The 22,200-nt window shown below is 46.7% G+C and overlaps 1 protein-coding gene across 1 annotated transcript in view; it reads left to right on the top strand.

Moving 5' to 3' along the window:
• Positions 1 to 20,437, top strand: part of LOC125944694 (clotting factor G beta subunit-like) — a 38,018-nt gene extending 17,581 nt beyond the window's left edge. The window contains exons 2-9 of the mRNA XM_049665553.1: positions 4,922 to 5,125; positions 7,330 to 7,395; positions 8,878 to 9,129; positions 11,384 to 11,478; positions 15,581 to 15,687; positions 17,005 to 17,267; positions 18,833 to 19,005; positions 20,217 to 20,437. Coding sequence (XP_049521510.1) covers positions 4,922 to 5,125; positions 7,330 to 7,395; positions 8,878 to 9,129; positions 11,384 to 11,478; positions 15,581 to 15,687; positions 17,005 to 17,267; positions 18,833 to 19,005; positions 20,217 to 20,414 — 1,358 coding nt within the window. The 3' untranslated portion in view covers positions 20,415 to 20,437. The remainder of the gene's footprint in view (positions 1 to 4,921; positions 5,126 to 7,329; positions 7,396 to 8,877; positions 9,130 to 11,383; positions 11,479 to 15,580; positions 15,688 to 17,004; positions 17,268 to 18,832; positions 19,006 to 20,216) is intronic.
• The last annotated feature ends 1,763 nt before the right edge of the window (positions 20,438 to 22,200 follow it).

Here is a 22,200-nt window from a genome sequence, read left to right as displayed (position 1 = left end):
TAAGACAACGCATCGCTCTATTGGCAGAGCAAGCCCAAGGCCACGCCAACGAGCTAGCTAAAAACGAGTGGGCGACCTTCTGCGGAAACCTATCTGGGACACTGGGAATGGCCAGTACGTGGCGAATACTCCGGAGTATGCTAGACCCAATGAGCACACGTACTGAGAATAACAAGAAGCTCCAAATTATAGCAGACAATTTCGAGGGTACAGATCAAGAACTAGTCGACGTCCTTCAGAACAAATACATAGGACCCTCACCCGCGGCGGCATCACCCTACACGGTGAGACCATACGCGGGAGAGGCCAACCCTAAATTAGACGAAGAAATAACGTACGCGGAAGTGTACGAAGCGGCGCAAGCCGCAGTTAAAAACTCGGCACCGGGCCCAGACACAATCACAAATTCAATGATTCGAAACATGGATTCGGTGGCCCTAGCGAAAATAACAAAGGTTTTCAATAGCGAGTACTGGGCCAAGGGAGATTTGCCCCAAGAATGGAAATTGGCTAAAATAATCATGATCCCCAAACCGAAAAAGAATCCCTCGATTGATACCCTCCGACCGGTATCGCTCACGTCCTGCCTCGGTAAGCTCTATGAGAGGGTGATCCACAGCAGACTACAGCGATACCTGGAAGAGCGGAGCTGGTTCCCAGACTCCATGATAGGATTTCGCACAGGTTTATCGTGTCAAGACGCGTTCCTCCTACTAAGGGACGAGATTCTAACCAATATTCCGTACGGTGACGAGAGACTAGTCCTAGCACTAGACCTCAAAGGAGCCTTCGACAATGTCTCTCACGGCGCAATACTCGAGGAACTCGAACGTTCGGGTTGTGGTGAGCGCACCTACAATTACATTAGGGCATTTCTTTCCAACCGCGAGGCCAGCATCAGTATTGGCCAAATCACATCGCAGATATTTAAAATGCCGAGCAAAGGAACCCCTCAAGGAGCGATAATATCTCCTCTGCTCTTCAACATGGCGATGTGTCGCCTCGCGCGCGATCTCGATCGGATACCCGACCTAGGTTACACGCTTTACGCTGACGATATCACGCTGTGGGCGAGCAGAGGTTCCCTAGGGGAAAAAGAATACACGCTCCAAACCGCGGTATTAGAGGTGGAGAAATTTTCCCGAACGAGCGGGCTGAAGTGCGCGCCCGAAAAATCCGAGGTCATCCGGATACACGCGAAAGGCTACAAATCCAGAGGGTCGATTAACATTGTGGTTGAGGGCCAAATGGTCCGAGAGGTACCTACGATGCGAGTCCTGGGTTTGTGGCTTCAGAGCGACGGGAGAGCAGCACAGACGCTCAAAACCATCAAATCCGCAACCCACAACATAGCCCAAATGATACGTCGAGTGACGTATAGAAAGGCGGGAATGCAAGAAATCGATACCCTAAGGCTCGTACAGGCCTTAGTGATTAGTCGAATCACATATGGCTTGCCCTACCAAATCCTGAACAGGGAAGAGGAGAGGCAGGCCAACACGATAATTCGAACAGCTTTCAAGGCGGCTCTGGGCCTGCCTAAATCTACCTCCACGGAGCGCATGCTAGCTTTGGGAGTACACAATACTTTCGACGAACTGAGGCAGGCCACTCTGATGCGACAGAGGGAGCGCCTCAGCTTCACAAAAACTGGTAGGGCAATATTGGCACGACTTAATATCCCAGCATACCCGATTTATCTCACCGAAGAGGCCGTACCTCTCCCTCCTTCGGTGAGATCCAAAATTACAGTAGCTCCAATTCCCAAGAATATGCATCCCGAGTACAACAAGGAAAGGCGCAAAGCACGCGCACAACATATTCAATCGATGTACTCCAATAACGCTAGGTACAATACGTACTACACGGACGCAGCTGCGTATGCAGAGGCTACCGGGCAGCGCTACCAAAGGAGGTACGCCCTGGCAGTCGTGAACGCGATCAAATACGGATTGTAGCGGTCCAAAAAAAAAAAAACTGGACATGAGCAAGTCGAGCAAGTTGACATTTGCTGGGCGGGAACTGGCCAGCGCCAGGCCTTCTCCGCAGCGCGAGCTTTTTATGGGCGAATCCCCGCGCGTCGTCTGATACAGCGGGTCCTGAGGAGGCAGAAAAGACAATCCTCACTGCTCAAGACAGGGATACGTAGTAAAGAAAAGCATCACTTACGTGGCTACTCTATGAAGAAAGGAAATTTAGCTTGAGCTGAAGTGTTGGACTGTCCAGCGTGCAGTCGAAAGTGCCCGCTTTCAATAAAAACAAAGGGGGGGGGGGGGGGGGTAAATGGCATACTTTGCCCCCTCACTTTTGACAGGGGGGGGGGGGGGGGTAGAGCAAGTGCCCTTTGCCCTCCTGGTAAATACGCCTATGCTAGAGCGGCCAGTCGCGCGGCAATATTGCGTGTATTCGCGGGCTTCTGACGGGGTTTGCGAAACTCTCGTCACTTCTTCGTTTTCTACGTGTATTTTTTGTTTTCGTTTCTGTTTTTTACATTTTTGAACCATGTAACTAACATGTAGTAAATTGCCTTTGTAAGTTAGATTTCGATTTATGTTGCCGTGACTGGGCTACCACATTTTAGAACTGTCGATAATCGCCCCAGAGTCTTAGCAAATACAACTAGCATGAGTATGAAACAGCACTATTTAACGGGAAACATGAATTTTCTTGTTTGCTTTTGAGTAGGCCCTAATAAAGTGCGTTGATTTTCAGTTTCCGTGAAACTATTCCACAGGCTCCAGTTGGCAGTCAAACAGTTCTGGCTTTTGAGTTTAGTGCTACACTTGAGAATCTGGGCGTTTCCGGTAGGGGCGAATTCTCCAGTCCCTGGGCAGGTTTAGTGAGATATCTGGGTGATTACGTTTTCCAATTGCTTCGTTTATTGGCTTCTGTGCTCTACGTGTAGGAATGGTGACTTCAGGGTTTTATTGGCTTACATTGGTTCCTCAGTTCTTTGTTAGCGAATCCGCGCAGACACCATCATTCGAAGTTACAACGAAACACATTCGGAAGTTGACAGTTATTGTAGAGAATTAACAGAACTTATTGTTTGGCTAGTTGATATGACATTTTACAAGGAAATAAGTGTGCTCAAACTACTACGTTCTAGCCTACGACTCAGTGTTGGGAGATTACTGTAGAAGAAATGAAAACACCGCAGTATTTCTGAAGCTGGCATGGAATCTTTCTTTCGTTAAACCAGAACAGGCCTTCACGTCTCACAAAGCCAGAGTTAGAAAAAAGAAAAGAGGACACTTGTAACTGCAGCGGCACCACATATTTATTTACTTACCAATTTTTGTGACAATACATGATTGTCATGATGCTGAGGCAAAAGGTGGCATTCATGATCACCTGCCTAGGCCCGCTAGCACCATGTGGTATATAAAACACAAACAATAACAACAAACGCACAAATTGTAATAAACTTTGACAATAATAGCGAGAAAAGAAGAACATCCACACACATATTATACATATTACTAAAGAGGTTTTTCAGCATGTACATATGAACACAGTAAGTATACACTTGACTTTTTCAAAGGCAAGGAAAGAAAATAATGAGCAATAGATGATTAGTCACAGTCATGTAGTCACAACGCATACAGAGCTTTTGCCCAATAGTATAATGCGTCAACAATGCGAATAAATGCACCCGTACAGGACAGTCATGCACAAAGTAGGGTAAACGTATGCTGACATAGCGAGAGCATTAAGAAACAAACACATACAACACTCAACAAAAAATATGAGCACCCGCAGACATGCACCCTCAAAACTTTCACGGCATTTTTCATAAAGAAACCAAAACAATATGCTCTAGGTTGCTTCCTAAAGAGGAGTGTTATGTGATGTTGAATATTTCAGGATGATGATTAAGCATATTGGGAATTTGCCGTTTAAAAAACTACATACCGTAATTTGTTCTCGTAAAATATAATTAATGAAATGGCGTAAGCACACAACAATGTATTGATTTCACACAAAGATAACGCTCACAATATATCTGTATCGAGGCTTACATGCACGCAAAAAAAAAAAAAAAGAATTGAGTTTGTCTTAATTTGGTATGAACGATGACACAATAAAAGACCACCTAATAAACACTAAATATTTATACAGGAGTGGCAAAAGCAACCTCTCAGGATTAAGTAGCTTCTTATTCCTCACCGCCAACAACCCCGTGTCTTGGGTTCATTGGTCCAAACGTATGCAAGCCATTCAGGTTAGAAACTCTAATCTCCTTTGTCCGCGATCTTCCTTTGCAAAAGTTTTGAATAGGGAGCGGTGAGTGGGGCAATTGGTGGATCGCCTCTAGATCGATAGAGTCACACTGAGGGAACGGAGCCGAAGAATATCCAGGTAAATCGATGTTGATCCTCTACTTGAAGTCATTGGGTTGGTAAGGTGCTTCTCAAGCGACTACTCTCACCATTTCAGCGCATTCGCCGACGAACCTTTACATCAATGCCCATTTTGCTCGGCGCGCGCCCTAATTACTTTCTTTTTATCTGGCGCTCTCCCTACACCATGACCGGCATACTCAGGTGATCGATTTATCAGCGCAGCAGTACGCCTGCATGAAGTGGAGAGCAGCACTGTTGAATCATATACCAGTGACATTGTAGCATGAAAGAATCTCCAACTGTTTCGTTGCGCTCAACACTGTTTATATATCTATAATTGCGTAGTTGCGAGGAGCGTTATTAAAGCGTAGCGTGATCGCTATTTGAGGAGTGGTGGCGCGTGCACTGCAGTCGGCGGCGTTGAGGAACAATGAGACGCAATTTCGAGTAGAACACGTTTGAGAATACGGGGTCAGATTCTTTTTATTTTATTTTAGTGAACAAGTATATTTAAGGCACGTTATTTCTGCAGACACACTTAATTGTTGCCGCATGACTGTTGTGAACGTCTGCAGTGAGGAGGCAGTCGTGTCGAGCGAGGCACCTAACCCGAGTCGACGAGACGACGGACGGTCGCTGCATGCCCTTGCACGAATGCCTAGAGTCGCTGAAGGACGTGGGAAGACTCAAGTTCCCCATGTTCTGCGGTGTGCGCGTCCTGCTGCCCATTGTGTGCTGCCCGAACAAGGACCCTCCTCGAACGCCTGCCCCTGCTCCAGGTTTGTGGCCGAAGCGTCGTTGTGACCAACATCCGGTGCCCAGTTACTATCACTTAGCCATCACTATATATAGAGCATTGTCGCTCAACAGGGTTCGAGAGCGTTTTAAGGAATTGCGGATGTTCTATTTCTAAGGCAAAGATACAATGCAGTATATGCGTTGACGGTATGCATTGCCGGCAAGAGGCTTCTAGTATAATTACTAGAGGAATTTATTAGAAAACACCCAAATTTTCTCTCAACTGGCGACAGCGGGTCGATGTCTATGCCGAACATAAACGTGTTCAACAAGTCAAATTATTAAGTTAGGTGTTAGGATTAAATGAAGTCTGCCTCAGAGGAGGTTTGGTGTTCTTTATCATATTAAAAAGAAATTATGAGGTTTTACTTGCCAAAACAACAATATGATTATGAGGCACGCCGTATAGTGGGGGACTATGGAATAATTTTGACTACCTGGGGTTCTTTAACGTGCACCTAAATCTAAGTACACGGGTGTTTTCGCATTTCGCCCCGGCCGCCGTGGCTGGGATTTGATCCCGTGACCTCGTGCTTAGCAGCCTAACACCATAGTCACTAAGCAACCACGGCGGGTTTCCTTCTCATATTGTCCACGGGAGTAACATGTGGACAGGAAATCGCAAACGAGATGATAGACCATAATGTCGAGGGGCTGACGGAATACCGTCTGGCCGGGGATGATCATATAGTCAATAATACACATAGAGCCGACCAAGGTAAAATGTATTCAATAAAAAGACATTTCAGCTTGCTCACGGAAGCCTTGTTGATAATCTTGATCATACTTCACCTTGGTCAGCGCTGTCTATTATTGTCGGAGATATAGTTGATGTCATCAATGAGAATTTTACTGTGATGAAACGACAGAGTATGTTATTACGTTCAAATTTGAATGATTTTCAGCCAATCACGACAACGTCGGCAAATATGAACACCGCTGCAGTACTTACAAGCATGGCACAAATGACACGACAAATGGCAAGAATGTCCTCAACAGTGCGCTCACAGTTGCCAAAAGAGCCATGCTGTTTTGTGGCACACAAACGGATGGTGGAGCGGAATAACGCGCGGGCCTGCAGTCATAGTGTTATTGTCAAGCGTAGGTGTTCGTGGCTGCACGTTACGACGCCAATGAGCGTGCCTCACTAAGCGGAAGCACCAGTAAAGTCTGCGACTTCTGTCTTACGCTTAAATCATGTCTCTTGACTGTATTTTTTGAATCAGTATGGTTGAATAAGTAGCCCAACTTTGAAGTTATAGGCTAATAAAGGTAGACATGGGTCAAGCTAAAGAATTATAGACTTACAGAGAACAGAACTTTCTTAAGCGTGAGAATTACCAATTGAAATTGAATTACAATTACCAGTGTGAAAATATAGGAACCAGCTTCTGATGATGCTTGACGTCCTGATTGTAATTACTCGATAGTACTTAGCCAGACACTAATAATAAGAATAGATATAATCAAATAGCATTTACGCGTACATGACCGTGCATTTTTACCAATGTCTTCGAATTTTCATATGAAGGAACACACATGCAGTTGCAATACGTTCCCACATATCATTGCTGCAAAGGTTGCGTTATGAAAAAAAAAAAAAAGAAACAGAAAAAAAAGTTTGTCAAAATATTGTCTATATAGCATATGCCGTGACCCAGAGGTTCTCATATGGCCGATTTCCCGTGGTTTCTTCCTAAATATTTAGGAATTTTTCAGACAGCGGGGCAAGTTTCATCCTTGCAAAATGGCTCGCTGTGCCATTAATTTTTAAGTTCATTATACGTACATTTAGACACGCTAAAGGTGATCTTCCACCGATATGTCGCAGACGGGCAAGCATACTCGCATTACCTCCTGTTCTCCGGACCACAATCTATGGCAATGTCTTGGTGGGGGTTTCTTTGATCCTCCAAGTAAAGTTTCACCTTGTAATGCGCTGAGTGAAACCTAGCGTGGCTATTAACGCAGGACACACCAGATGAATGAACACCAAATAGTGCGATTCTTCGCTTTACTCCAGGTCATGTTTGCTTCTTGAAAATAAACCGTATAATTGAAAAAGTGACTCAGTGGTCGAAGTGGTCAGAAAGAGTTAGTGGCTTAAGGTAGCCAAAATAGAAATGGTCTGAACATATTGTTCGGAACACGTGCGAAAGCTTAACCTATTGTATACTGCACGCAGCAACTCGTCCGCCACCGGTGCCAACTCCAGACCGCTCTCAACCAGTCGTCCGAGAACCGCCTGCAGGTATCGTGCCAACTATTTATTTTACAGGACTTTATTTTACCAATTTCTGCAATGAGCAGATAGGCGCCTATTCTTGCAAATAGGCACAACCGCTTAATTGAATGCAGTTCTTTATTCAACTGAACGATACGAAACTACTACTATAGTTAAACAATGCAATTCTTGTCTCCTAAGAAGTTCGTCAGATCGGGGTTAAACGGCAGAGTTCTTGCTTCTACCCTTTTGAGAAACAACGCAGATTGAACTAGTATTCATTGTCCACCAAATCCAGTTACTAAATCTTGAAGAAAATATGCTGATATTATTTATAAATTTATTTAGGACACAGCCTAGCTTATATAAGAACGGTAAAGACCTGGTCAAATTCACAAAGGTTTTTGTTCGTAAGTGATCTTTGCCATTATCTGGTCGCCTTCGATAATGATATTGCCGCAGAGAGCTCTCCACATGCAAGTTGCGAGCACTCTAACGAGTTCTCATAGCCGCTTGAAGAGCGCCGACGAAACATCGCGCATCGTAAGACAGCGCTCGAGTCTTTCGCCCAATGAGAAGTCACAGCGTGATCACCGGGGCGCGAGAGAAGGGTTTTCGGTGAGCAGACGCGTTCATAGGTCAAAAAGGCTCCAGTTGACCCTCCTTGCAAATTTGGCAAAAGCGCTTAACCTTTAGTTGTCTGCTTCTATACACGAAATAATGTGGATGCTCGTATTTGGCGTTCAGGTTGAAAGCAACTATAAATGATGCGCATTTTCGTTTCGTTTCGAAGTGTAAATAAGAGACTGGACAGTTCAATTTGTTGTATGATTCATTAAAAAGGTATACGACGAAGGCAGGCTGAGGGCACAATGGCTAACCGTGCTATTATCATTTTTTTCCTGATAAGTTGGCCCATAAACAGAGGCACACTGTCTGTCATAAGAATGTAAATTAGCTTTCTTCTAAACGCAGCACTCTTGCATTTAGCAAGAAACTCTCCAAACGTACAACTATCACTTCTGGAGTTATACGATTCAGCACGTTAAACTGGTTACAAGTAACTCTAATATGCCCTTTACTTTCCGCTATTACAATTAAGCTCATGCATACGTGTACACTGGGAAAACTGTTTGCCTAATTTAACTGTGGTGCACTTTGAATAAGCAATAATGTTCCTTTCGAGCACTTTGTTTCGTCTCGTAAACTTTGTATTTAGGGACTCGCTTGAACACCGTTTATTCGATAGACAGCCAGCCCATTGGTGACGTGAAAATGATTACGCGTACGCATGCATGCGCCCTGTAAAGTGCATGTGTTATGCACACATGTGTGTTTACTTCCACGTGCGAAATCGACCGTACGCGACAACGGGAAGAGCTCTGTCCGATAGTGCGGAATGTGAACCAGACTGCTGATTTCTCCTATAGAGTTGGGTCTCTCAGATTCCTGCATATTCGCAGTGCGTGCTGCGCGTGTGTCATCGTTTGGCGAAACTGGGCGCTGCAGGGACTCCGTGCACGGTGGCTGAGTCCGGCCAGCCGGGCGCGTGCGTTCCCCTGGATAGTTGCGGGCCACTGCAGGACCAGATTCGCCAGAAGAAGTTCCCGTCGCTGTGCGACCTGAAGGAGGGCGTCGCGTACGCCTGCTGCCCGCGAGCCCAGCCGCCGGTCCAGATGGCGATCACGACCACTCCACCCACTCGAACACCTCTGGACAGAGCCGTAAAGATCGCCGGACTCAAGTACGAGAACGGAAAATGTACGTCTCGGAAAAGGATAACAGGGAAACATGGTCGCGATACTATGGCTTGGTTGAATAACTGATGAAGAATTAACGTCGCTGTTCGAGTTGGTGGGCGTGATGCCCTCACCGATCTGCACTGTGATGCCCTTTCAGGAGACGAGTGCACCCACGCGAACACCTCTGGACAGAGCCGTAAAGATCGCCGGACTCAAGTACGAGAACGGAAAATGTACGTCTCGGAAAAGGATAACAGGGAAACATGGTCGCGATACTATGGCTTGGTTGAATACCTGATGAATGAAGAATAACGTCGCTGTTCGAGTTGGTGGGCGTGATGCCCTCACCGATCTGCACTGTGATGCCCTTTCAGGAGACGAGTGGTTGTTTGGTTCTTTCTTTATTGTGTAGTTTTATAGGTTAAAAAAAAAGAAAAAAAGGAAACAACGACACTGAAACAGGAATTCGGGTTATTTCGTGTCGTACGACAGGTGAACCATAGCGCATTAGGCAAGGGACTACTGCAGAGACAGGGTACAGCCCTGTGTTACGTTTCCGAGATCGCTCCTTGTCTAATGGGTTGTGATTCACCTTCAACAACGACCAGAGCATCCCATATCAGCATCTGTGCTGCCAGGGACGCCGTAATTCAGGTCTCCGGAATAATTTTGATCACCTAGGGTCCTTCGCGTGCACCTATGTATTAGTACACGATTACTTTTTCATGAAGTCACCACCGTGTAATGCAGTCGTCACAGCCGGCATCGTGCCCGCGACCTCGTGCTTAGCTGTAGAACGCAATAGCTCATGAGCCACTGCGCCGGGTGAGAGTATCAGCTGGCTGAATAGCGCACAGGAAAACAGAACCCTTCTTACGAAATGAATAGTGATTACAGCGGCGAAGTAATGAGAACGGACAAATTTACTGATTGCTTCTAACGGGGTATGAGTGACGTTTCATCCCTGCCTTCTCTTTCTCTCCTCCTCCTCCTCCTGCATGATGGAAGGCTGCGAACTAATTGTGACCATGTGGAGTATTTTAAAGTGCACCGTAATCTCGGGCTGCAGATGCTCTTGCATTGGGATCCCATATGAAATGGGAATGGATCGGCTTGAGGGCTTCGACTTCGCGACCTTGTGTTGAGACTTAAATATAGGTTATAGCCGCCGCGGCGGGTGCATGACAAGGAAATGTGAATGAAGGAACATCTTTCGAAATTCTGTCGTCAAAAAGAAAAAAAAACAGACAAAATAGAAAAAAAAGAAGGAAGAGATGAGCCTGAAACCCTAATTAAACGAGCGAGAGAGAACTAATGAACCAAACGCGGATATATAAAATGCCTACTGATATATTCACAAAATAAGGCGTAAGCAAGGGGAACCTTGCATGAACCAACTATGCGTGTGGTATTGACCTTTACTGTAAACTTCTATATAGTATTTTCAACTAAATGTCGTATAGGAAAGTGCGTGCAACCTGATGCAATCAAGTCCCTGCAGTAATAACCGCAAACTGTTATCAGAACATATATAGTCAACTCAGAAGCCTCTGTTTTTAAAAGCGAAGCTGTTCTAGCTAACCGTAAAAAGTGGCGCCTGCTATCGCAGAACCTCGCCGAGCTATGACGTCACTGCGTTGCCTAGCAACCACCTCGCGGAGCGGCATGTGCCTCGCCTCCTCTCCGTGCCGTGCACATGTTGCCTTAACACGGGACGTTAAGGAGAGGGAAGGAGAGCATGCGCGCAGCGTGCGCAATGCTCGGGAGAGGGAAAGAGAAAATGAGAGCGAGAAAGAGAGAGAAAGAAATTGTAGCAGCACCAACGAGGCAACACGCAGAGCTGCTGCTGACGCCACCCGCGTTTCCTAGCCGCACATGCGCCGAAGCAGTAGCGATGACGTCACCTCGCGTAGCCTAGTAACCGGCGGCGCAGGTGTGTGCTCGCTTCGCCCGACACAGACACGGCTCCCGCCTGCCTGCCTGCGCTTGTGGCATGCCAGGAACGCTGTCGCTCGTAGGCGCCGACGCGTCCAGCGCTAGTCACGTGAAATGTCGCGAAAGGGAAGGTACCTCCGAAAATGATCGCTCGAGAATACCTTCCCTACATGCGTAGTTAAGTTAAACCAAGTTAAGACCTAGCAGCAACCAAGTTTACGCGTACGCATGAGTAGTAGCAGCCAGTAAGACTTGAGGGTTGACAATTTCGCTGTGCCTAAGCTTTGCACGACATAGTGCAAACTTGCCCACTTTTTATCTCTTTTTTTTTTTTTCAGACTGTGGCAAGACTCCTAGTAAACCTGGTCACATCGACTTCAGACCAGTCGTGAAAGGTGGAAAGGACGCCGAGCTTGGGTCCTATCCATTTATGGTAAGCAGTTGCTGCAACAGAAGCTACACAGCACATTCCAAGTTTTGTAAATGGGCAACTCCATTTGATTTTAAAGGGTATCTTCTAGCGGCAAAGCTAACATTCCTTCACTGGGCTTGTAATGTATTTTATTGATATCTTTTCTGTCTATATATAACGACACTGGTTTGTAGAAAATCACATCGCATTCTTGGGGCGAAGCCACCTACCATGCTGTCATGATAGCGGTATGTGTTCACCGGTAAATCTCGCGTTAAATCGTGCGTTTCGTTATACCTGGACAGATAACTAAAACGCGTGTCAGGGTCAGTACAGGTAAAATATGAATAATGCGCTAGTCGATATTGGAATAACAACGGATAGTTGTTAAAAAAAACGACAACGAAGGCGGAAGCGCGCGAATATGAAATGTTACATCATCTAACGTGCCCACAAAAGCTTTGTTTCAGTATTCGATTATTTAGGACTTGCTGTCGCGGAAATTGAAATTATGATCCTATAAGTTCCCTACAAAGCGTCTCTGCAAGCCTTTTTCATATACGATGAAGACGGAACTAGTGCGGAAGGGGAAGTACCTGAAATTGGTTTAGGAGAATGTCATCCAGTGCCGAAACTGATGTAATCGAGATTTCAACGGAACATCTGTTCGGGTGAAACATCGTTATAAAGACAGAGTTGGAATAATACAACGATTCTATTCCAATTTTATTCTTTCTCGTGCTGGATCAGTGGTCTGAACGGCACTTCGCCCACATTGTTATCATCGGGGTCGGCGGGCCATGAACGGTAGATATTATGAAAGGAATATAATCGACCAAAAGGAATCCTTACATTGTACCGGTCCAGGTAACAGACTAACGCCAAAACAAGCTCACATTTTTGGGTCCACAGAGAGCCCTTGCTAGTGATCGAGGGATCTGAACAAGTATAAACTATTAAATTTGTTTGTTTCGATATTAATTAATGACGTGCTTTTACAAACGGGATTTCAACAAACAAGCAAAAACAAATAAATTTCTTTGTTTCGACATTATTCCATGACTTGCCTTTACAACCACTATAAAGCTTGCCGTCAATGTAAACGATTAGCGGTCTCATTTCACTGGGTGTTTACTATCACTTGTGCTCTCAAGAAAGTTCGCACCCTTTGGGTCATATCTTGTCCCCAAACAGTAATCGACAGCTGTATTGCTGCGTTTTCTTTCTTGAAAACTCTGCGCTCGCTACTTATCTGTCAAGAATTCTATGTCACGCTGTTAACGCGCATGCCGTGTTAACGCGTGAGCTTTGCAACTACAGGGTGCGCAGCGTCAAAGAAAGAAAAAAAGCACACAATATAGATGACGATTATTGCACGGGTACAAGATAAGTCCCAAAGTGTGCAAACGTTTCGTAGAGTGCGGGTAAGTCTAAGCGGGCCTAATATCGCGTGCTACTGTGCACTTTTCACTTCCAGCCCCGCATGCTAACGTCGCTGATCTTCACACGAAGTAGCCTATGCGCTCTGTTTTACCCGGTTCCCCTCCGCCTTCACAACAATAGAGAAAGCACCATTTCTGTGAGAAACATCCTTATTCCTACTCTGTGTTTATGTGACTATGCGATTTGCGAGGCCGCCTTGCAAGCCGCGTATACGTGAATCACCTTTGCGAGGCTCTCGCCGTCTCCTTTCGAGGTCACTAGGGAGCCGTACAATGGCTGTATTGGCAAAATGAAAACACACGGAGTGGATATATCTGTTTCGTGTACGCTTGTTTTTTTTTCCGTAAGAGTAGTGCATGCAGACAATGTGCAGCGCTCTTGATAGCGTAGGATTCTACGAACAGCAAATAATCGACCGGCTCCGTTTCTGTACAGGCAGAACTTTCACTTTGGCTTGTCTGTCCTCGGTACTGCTTGTAGTGCTCTAAGTGCGTTTCTCCAGAAAAAGTTATGGTGCCAGGTTAGATCTGAAACAGATCTATCAACAAGGCATCAGAGCACGCTTCGTTGACGCCGCAGAGTACAGCGATGGAAAGAGCTTTGCCGTCGTCGTGGTCGACTCCAGCGGCAAGCTTTCCAATAGCGCTTCAATTCGCACTTCAGACCCCGAAGTCGCCGAGCAAGCCGCCATCGCCCTCGCCCTGCTAGACGGTCGTGGGTCTGAGATCTACAGCGATTCCAAAACGGCAGTTAGGGCTTTTCAGAAGGGTGGCATCGCCGAGCAAGCTGCTCGTCTTCTTAGCGTCTCCAATCCGGATGCTCTCACGCATCATTCGATTCACTGGTTTCGCGCTCACGTAGGGTCGGTCGAGGGTGCTCCCCCGAACCTCAATGAGTCTGCTCACGAGGCTGCGCGCGACCTCACCGACCGCGCTTCCTCTGTAAGGAGAGCCGACACCCCTCCCCCCTACGGCCACAGGGATGCTCCCGCTACTCACAACGAGGTAACAAAATTTTTCTACATGTCCAGAAGGGTCTTTCCAAGCCCCTCACCCCAAATTGAATAGGGCGCAAGCTGTTTCGCTTAGACTTTTACAGACCGGCACATATCCGTGTCTGGCCGTTCTACACGAAGTTTACCCTGACGTATATCGCGACGACGCCTGCCCATCCTGCGGGCATACCTCCACTCTAGCACACATGCTCTGGGAGTGCGGGTCGAGATACCCCAAGTTCAGCAAGGATGAGTGGGACTCGCTTCTGCGTAACCCCGCTCTAGACAAGCAAATCCTGGCTGTCCGGCGTGCCCGCGACCGGGCCGGTGGGCTAGACCTGCCGGTCCCGACGTGGGACTAGCCGGGTGCGCGACGAGTTCGCGTCCTCGCCGGACCTGTAATAAAAGTTATTTCACTCACTCACTCACCCAGGTTATTCCACTTTGGGTCCGAAAATGTTGCGCGCCATCACCACTGCTTCTACACTGCAACAAGTGCAGCACACTGTTTTCTATCTTGGTATTTTGGACCAATAGCACAGCGTCTGTCGTGTCTGTTTTATCTTTCACACTTTCCGTTTACAAGAGTGATGGATATTTTTTTTCGGAAGCAGGGTCTTTCTGCTGCAGGGAATACACAGTATCATGCTCTTGGCCTTTCTGCCGACCAGCTATAGAACAGCGTGTTGCAGCATCAGGCAAAGTAGCAATCGGTATTATTTCCCTTGTCAGGCATCCACAGAAACGTTTTAAACTTTTGTTCCAGATTCGCTGCTTGCCGCATTTGAGGAATTTGAGCTTTTAGGTACGCATTAAAAGTATACTTAGTCTTGAGTTTGAACATAACGCAAAATGTTCATCCGATTCATCACCCGGTTTCTTTTCTTCGTAACACCGAGAATTGATTTCTTTTCAACAGAGGCAGGTATAACATTTGTGGAAAACTTCCTTCTTTCATTTGTATAAGGCGGATAAATTAGGGGCGCACTTAAATGTATTTATATCTGAGACACCAATCGAAAACATCGCGAACATCATGACATCAATGGACCGCTTAACGACAGAGATAACGGCTGCACGCGTAACTTCCGTTGCGAGACCCATGCAAAATACTTGCAGAAATGTTTAATGACCTGCCGGTCAAGGCGGGCCGCCGCTCTGCGCAGCTTAGACCTCGGCATCCAGACGAGTGCAGTTCAGCAAGCCCGTAAGGCGGCGTTGAGGCAGGGCCTTGACGGGCTTTAGCTTTGACGTCGCCCCATGGGAGACCTAAGCCCGGATCGCGTTAAACTTTGCCGGACGTTCAATAAAGTTGTATCCATCCAGCCACCTGCTATTCAACAACTTCAATAATTTACTAGGCCAGGACGAACTGTGATTTCTGTATCTATATGAGGTTAAGAACGGGATAAATAATTATGCCCGCATTCCATCTTTCTGTTTCCAACTATAGACGACGCAGCAGTATAGCTTGGGCTGAGAAGCGGGAAACTGTGCATGGGTGCACAAGCGAACGAATAGCCCTGCTTCTGACCGCCAGATAAGTTTATGGGAGTAGTGTTCACTCTTACGGCGGGATTTGCGGATCATTGTATTCACCCATTATAGCACCTGTTAAATATTGCAGTGTCGTATTGCAGTAGGGGACCCATCCGTGCCGAACATTTATGTTTGTTTGTTTCACAGGTGGCCGTATTCCGGGACAATGTGAGGGTACTGAACTTCTGGTGCGGAGGAACCTTAATTTTGGGAAGGGTGGTCCTATCGGCTGCTCACTGCTACTATGGTGACTTGTAAGTACGCTCATGTCAAACCAGTCCTCATTGAAGCTGGCTCTATCTGCACATGTGTGGCAAATGAGTTGGTGCTAACGTAGTCTTTGAACGTTGGCTGATGACACTTTTTTCCAGGTAGCAAGAAAAAAAATTGTTTTTAAAATTTTACTCAGTGTTCTGCAATATTATTCAGAAAAAATCTAAAATGAGATCAACAGGCGTACTGCGTCCAGTGTGACGTCATGACCCGCGCACTCCGCTTAGGCGTCGCTTCCGAAAATATAATCTGGCGTTAAATGTTTTTCTTAATTTTTTGCTCCCAATATAGGCTACTTAGTATCCTGCAAGCTTGAGAGCACTGTGTAATATGTACATAGCTTTAGAACTAACAGACGTAAGTTGCTAGGGTTACCGAAAGTTTCAGTTACTCCTCTCAGTGATTACTGGAACAAACAGTTGCTTGTCGACACCCCTCTTTCGAGCGTCTATCAGTAAATGCTAACAGCGCGAGACGACGAAATTATAGGCACGGGAGAGATTATTGGATTCCAGGAATCACCGAAGAGCGCTAGTGACTATAATGCCGGGATTATTGTCGTATGCCGGCGCACGAGCGGTGAACCACTATCATCGCCACCACCACGCTGAACATTATCATCAACCGGGATGTAATTAAGCGCGAGCGCACGTACTCTTAAAAATGACCGGCTGAGCTCGTGGCTAATTAGTACCAGCAGTTTCTTGGACTAAAATAGACATACATCCGGTTACAATTAACTTACTCGAGGAACGGCTGTCATTCTCTTTCGATAAGTATACTCGCAAAGACAAGGAACGTTTAAGCAGGTCTAAATATTTATTATCTTGACTACGAACTCCACTCACGCATCGACATCTCTGGCACTTTAGTTTTCTTGGAAATAATAAATATTATTACGCTAGGAGTGTGAATAATATTACTCCAAAAGTCCTTGAAGGAGGTGTTTTGGAGGCCGTGAAAGGCCTGTACCCCGCTATAGCGACGTAACTCAGCCCGACTTAACGCGCGCTCAACACGACCACCTGTGGCTTGCACATTAGCCTAATAAGCAAGTTTAAGACGGACAAGGCTCACTCGAGCTACTTTATTCGGGATCATGCAAATCTCCTGAGTCTTGGTTTAAAGTACGATCGAGTGAAGTGCGCTCCCTTTCCCTTACCCCCAGTGTAGGGTATACCAAAACCGGACGCTCGTCCAGTTGTCCTCCGTGTGTCATTGCTTTATATCTTTCTCTCTGCGTGGTTCGTAGCCGACGCACTGTTATATTATTATGAATTTTGTCCTCTTCACCGCAGGCATGACACGCGATACGTAGTCCGCATCGGAGGCGTCAGCATATCCGACGGCAGCACCGAGCCGTTCGTGGAGCGCCAAGTGGAATCGGTTCACGTGCACCCGGACTACGACGAGGAGTTTCACTACAACGACGTGGCGCTTCTCTTCCTCAACCGATCGGCGCAGCAGTACATCAAGAAGCCGGTCGCCTGCCTGCCCGAGCCTGGCTCCACGCCTGATTCGCAACAACTCACCGTGCTCGGCTGGGGACACGATGATTTCGGTGAGTGCACATTGAGTCCGGTGGTGTACGCCCGAAATGGGGGCCTATCCTGAAGGTAGTCCAGAAAGGGTCCAAGCGCAATGGCACATACCCATGTACCAACTAAAGCCCCTTTTACAGTGAACTAGCGAAGCTGTGTAAGCTCGAGGATGGTATTGGTATTGGATTTAAGCTCGAGGAGTGTATGCCGCAGAACCTCTGCCTGGTGATTACGTCACCATGCGTCGCCTAGAAACGCTTCGCCCCATCTTCGCCAACCGCGCCGAGCCTCGCCACAGCTGCCTGAGCTGTGACGTCATCGCGCGTGCCGCATCGCTTCGCCTTAGCTTTGCCAAGCCATGACGTCACCGCGCCGTGCGGAATGGTTGCCGTGGCTGCGCAGAGGCGGAGCTAAGCCGTGACGTCACTGCGCCGACTCACGGGATATATAGCTCCGCGTCGCCGCCGCGGCGACACAAACGCCCCACCGTCTCCGCGCCGAGCACATCGCCGCGAAGATGGGGCAACCGAAGAAGAGGAAGCGCGGCACCAATTCCGCCGCGCCGCTTCTAGAGAGCGAGTGAGACGACTTCGGTTCGATCCTGAGTCGGCGGTGAAACTTCAGCGATTCGCAGAAGATCAGGAGTTACGAGCCCGTGAAATTGAGCAAAAGCGTTTGAGCGCCCAGATACTTTAATGACCGAGTGTTCGTTGCTCCTTGGGCTGCTGATGATTCCGGGTGATCTTGCGCAAAACATAGCCGACTCTCGAACCTTGGCCGAAACGAGATAAAGCTAGGTGGGGTGGCCAGCTTCGCTGTTTCCCCAGTCTTCGCACCACTAGTGTGAAGCTGCCCCGAATTTTTTCTGTCCGCTGTTTATTCTTGTTTTGTCTTGTTTCCTTCGTTCATTCTGAACTGCGCTAATTCAAGAAAATTGTCGAAATAGTCGTGACAAATCACGTTTCACTAAGGAATCGCAAATACAGGCAATGAGCAACACCGTGACTAACTCCGGAGTGATGTTTGGTTTATGGCGCCTGACGCGTTAATAGTATAAACCGAATTCGCTCGAAATCAAGCCTTGACGATGACACCGAGGAAATGAGAACATAAAAATGATTTTTTAACTGTTTATTTACGGGCACTGATGGATTGTAGAGTGTTTTGTCCACATACCGTTGATATAAACCGGGCAATTAAGTTACCTTCCCGACCACGGAGGAACGTCCCAAACAACGCGAATGTTTGCGCTGTTTCATCTTGACAGTTCAATCCTTTTTTTTTTTTTGCGTACATGCACACCACTTTCAGCTGTACTAGCCAGAAAACTATCTGCGTAGAAGCCGGTCGAAACAGCGCTTGTATATTTAATGTCACTTCTGCATACCTCTCAGATGCTGTTCAATCTGTTATACTACGCAACCGCAACGGCTCTGCGAACGCCAAGAAATCCTAGTTAACACAAAATTGCTCGAGTTTAGTGTGCGCCAGCTTGGTTTTCTTGAGCCATCTTGTTTTTAACGGTCAGTGGCGGTGACACATCTGACGGCCATTTTAAATGCCGCTGCACGAAAACCGTGCGCAGGGGGAAAACTGCAGACGATTCTCCAGGAGGCCAGGATACCACTCGTCGACAATCCGTCTTGTGAACGGGCCTACAAGAAACTGGACTCGTACGAGACCAAGTTCCCTCGCGGAATCAACGACGACTTTCTATGTGCCGGCAACATCACGGACGGTGGTGTCGACGCCTGCCAGGTACGCAGCTATAAGCTACATCTTGGCAAACGTAACCCACCATTCCGAAACACTCCGATCGGTCTAGTCGGTTCGGGATCCGTGGATATACATACGCAGCGCAACACGGATGAGAAGACAGAGGGTTACATCTACTCGTGTCGTCTTTCCCGTTGCCTTCGCGTCTGTTTTGTGCTGCCTGCCAACAGAGGAAGAGGTTCGCTTTAACGAAGACAAAGAAAAAAGTTCGTTTAACTCGATATCCGAACACTTATTTTTATAATTTAGTTGTTCTTTGGCGGCAAAGTTCCTTGTATTAACAAATAAGCAGCCGTTTACTCTATAGCGACCATTTATAAAATAGAAGGCCGAACTTCAATCTTTACACATAACGCTGGAACCGTGGTGACGTTGACGTTTTCCATATTTTCCAGCATTTATTACCCAATTTTGTCCTTTCAACAAAATGAGGTCCACTGCAGGTACGCCGAGTGGCTGTAGGCTCGGCGTTATATTACCACAGGTAAACTATGAGCGAAAAAGAAAGAAAGAAAGAAAGAAACAAAAAACAAGGACAAATGCTACGCAGTGCTTCTCTTGATGCAATGTTATAGTCGCCGAAAGCATATAACATATGGTCGGTGAGGCACTAAAGCATGCTTCTTAACATGCTCCGATGCATCAACAATGCAATGCTACAATGCATCAACAAATTATTCATCGGCAGTGTTGGCCAATTTGTCGCACTGCCAGAACATAGAACAATATGGTCAACGTCGTATGCAAGCAATAATGTCGGCAGCCATGTCACGCGGCAGCAACTATACCGTATATTGTATAGTTAGAGCTCTCCACTACGGCGCCTTCCACAGCCAGATTGTGTTTTCTAGACGTAAAGCCCTATACAATTTAACGGATTGCAATCGTTGCATGTTCTCGGGCTCCAACAACGAAGTGCGCGACAAATATCAAACTCCATGAAGACGTGTTTTGATGACGTCAATGACATGTATCCGCAGTCCAGAACATGATATTGTCCTCACATAAAATCTCTTTGCTCCAAAGGCAGCTCGTTGGACGCGGAGCAGTAAGTCAGGTAGACGTTGAGCGTACTGTAAAAGTGAGACTTGATTATGGAAAATTTCGATTACCTTTGACGGACGCTCCTGAACACACGTGGCTTTTGTTTACTTTCTGATCCACAGCGAACCTGTTGCGTATTTTTTTTGCAGCAAGATTCCGGTGGACCGCTGGTGATGAACACCACCCGGGACGGGCGTAACTTCTTCGAAACCATCGGCATCGTCTCGTTCGGTGTCGGTTGCGGGTCCGCCGCCTACCCTGGCGTCTACACGAGAGTCTCAAAATACGTGGACTGGATATTCAACGTCATGGCAGACGTGATACCGGACAAGCAAATATATGTTTAATTTAATAAAAGTGTGGCGCGCTATTGTATATAATAAAGTCGTGTTCTTCGTTTGTTTTTATATTCCCCTCTGTCTTACAGCACAACAGTTCAATTTTCTAACCAAGGCCACGAACGCACCCAAAATGCTCACGGCCTAAGTTGTGTGAACTTTGCGGTGGTTATTTGTCTCGTACATGGTGTCTACGACGTCCTTCTTTTAGAAAAAAGTGGCCCTGAAGGACAGCTCGGTGGTCCGTGCACAAGGCTTGTAATCTAATGAACGGATATATCGGCCAGCAAAGTGCTTCGGGAGGTGTGGGCGATTGCAAAGGGCGTGGTTATATATTTATCTTTATTACCTCAACATACTATCTGCTCCTCTATCTTGATCCAGTCATGCAAGCTTGTAATTCGTTTATGTACTATTAGTCCCAAAGTGGTACACACCCACTGTGGTATTGGACTAGTTAAATGCCTCCCCCCCCCCCCCCCCTCATGACGCGTGACCAAATTTCTAAAATAATTCATAGCAATGAAAAAATAAATAAATAAATGCAAGTATGAACAACTCAATACTCCAAAGCTTTACTAACAAAGTACGTTTACATTTTAAAAATGCAATGAACGGAGATACGATACCACGTAACGGAACGTGACATACAATGTGACTCGTTTGCGGGCCAAATTATCCGCTTACTGCAGCTGATTAGCGAAAGTTACAGGAGCTTGTGAAAATTAAATTGTTTGCAGATACAGCCTAGATGCGACGCCCTTTTCGCGGCAGCTCAGGGTAGCAAACCACTGGTGCGTTCGGTTAACCTTCTATCACTTTGGGACTAATAGTACCACTTTGGGACTAATAGTACATAAACGAATTACAAGCTTGCATGACTGGATCAAGATAGAGGAGCAGATAGGTCTTTTCTTCTTTCTCTCTCCATCCTTCCGCATCTACGTAAGAATGAAAGGTCAATCATCGGTGAACTTCCGTCTGGCAGCTTAAGAGCCACAATTGCTGTCTTACATGTAGCGGGAGTGATGACCTTAGACCTTTGATTTTCTCAGCGTATGCTCTCGATTTTCTGCGCCGCATATGGTCTATGTACTGCCACTGTCGACCGATCGACATGAAGTGGTCGCTCAGTCGACGAGAACGTCCAGACCTCGGATAATTGGGCGCGGACATCGAGAGCACTGCCTGAATTGTCACCTGTATGTACTTACGACGCCGACTTTTTCGTATATCATAAAGCTTGCGCATTCATTTATGTTTGTGCGCATGTTTGATTTTTGTTTCTTTATTCTTCATTGTCGTCACGCAGCGTATAACATGTCAAGCGTATAACATTGGGTCAAGTATAGGTCAGTCTATAGTCTCGAGGCTATGGTGAATTTGACTGACTCACTCACTCCTCCCCTTACTTTGCGAAGGGCCACGTGCAGTCCCATTTCCCGTCGAGGCTACATCTGACGACAACGCGAAAGCATTAGTGTTGATCTATGAAATGCTGTGAACATGTCCACACATCGTAAAAAGAAAGAAAAAAAAACTAGGGTTTAGGTCAATTGATATTCCATAATACGAGGTGTTGTAGCGCGTTCCTCCCCATCGTCCCCCTTAATGACGCGCTATACACCTCGCATCAACTATACACTACACAACGCACCCACTCGCCGAAAGGTGTCGCCGGACACTTGCAAAACACGAGAAGAGTGAGAGCAGAGTGAGCACGTGGCCCGAGGAAAGGAAAGGAGGGGCTTTCCCCGCGCTCAGCTGATTACGCAGATCTTGAGCGTGCGTCAAA

Source organism: Dermacentor silvarum, chromosome 4, assembly GCF_013339745.2.
Source record: "Dermacentor silvarum isolate Dsil-2018 chromosome 4, BIME_Dsil_1.4, whole genome shotgun sequence".
Classification (NCBI taxonomy): Eukaryota; Metazoa; Arthropoda; class Arachnida; order Ixodida; family Ixodidae; genus Dermacentor; species Dermacentor silvarum.
The sequence above is the reverse complement of the archived record's forward strand: the minus strand, read 5'-3'. Positions and strand labels throughout refer to the sequence as shown.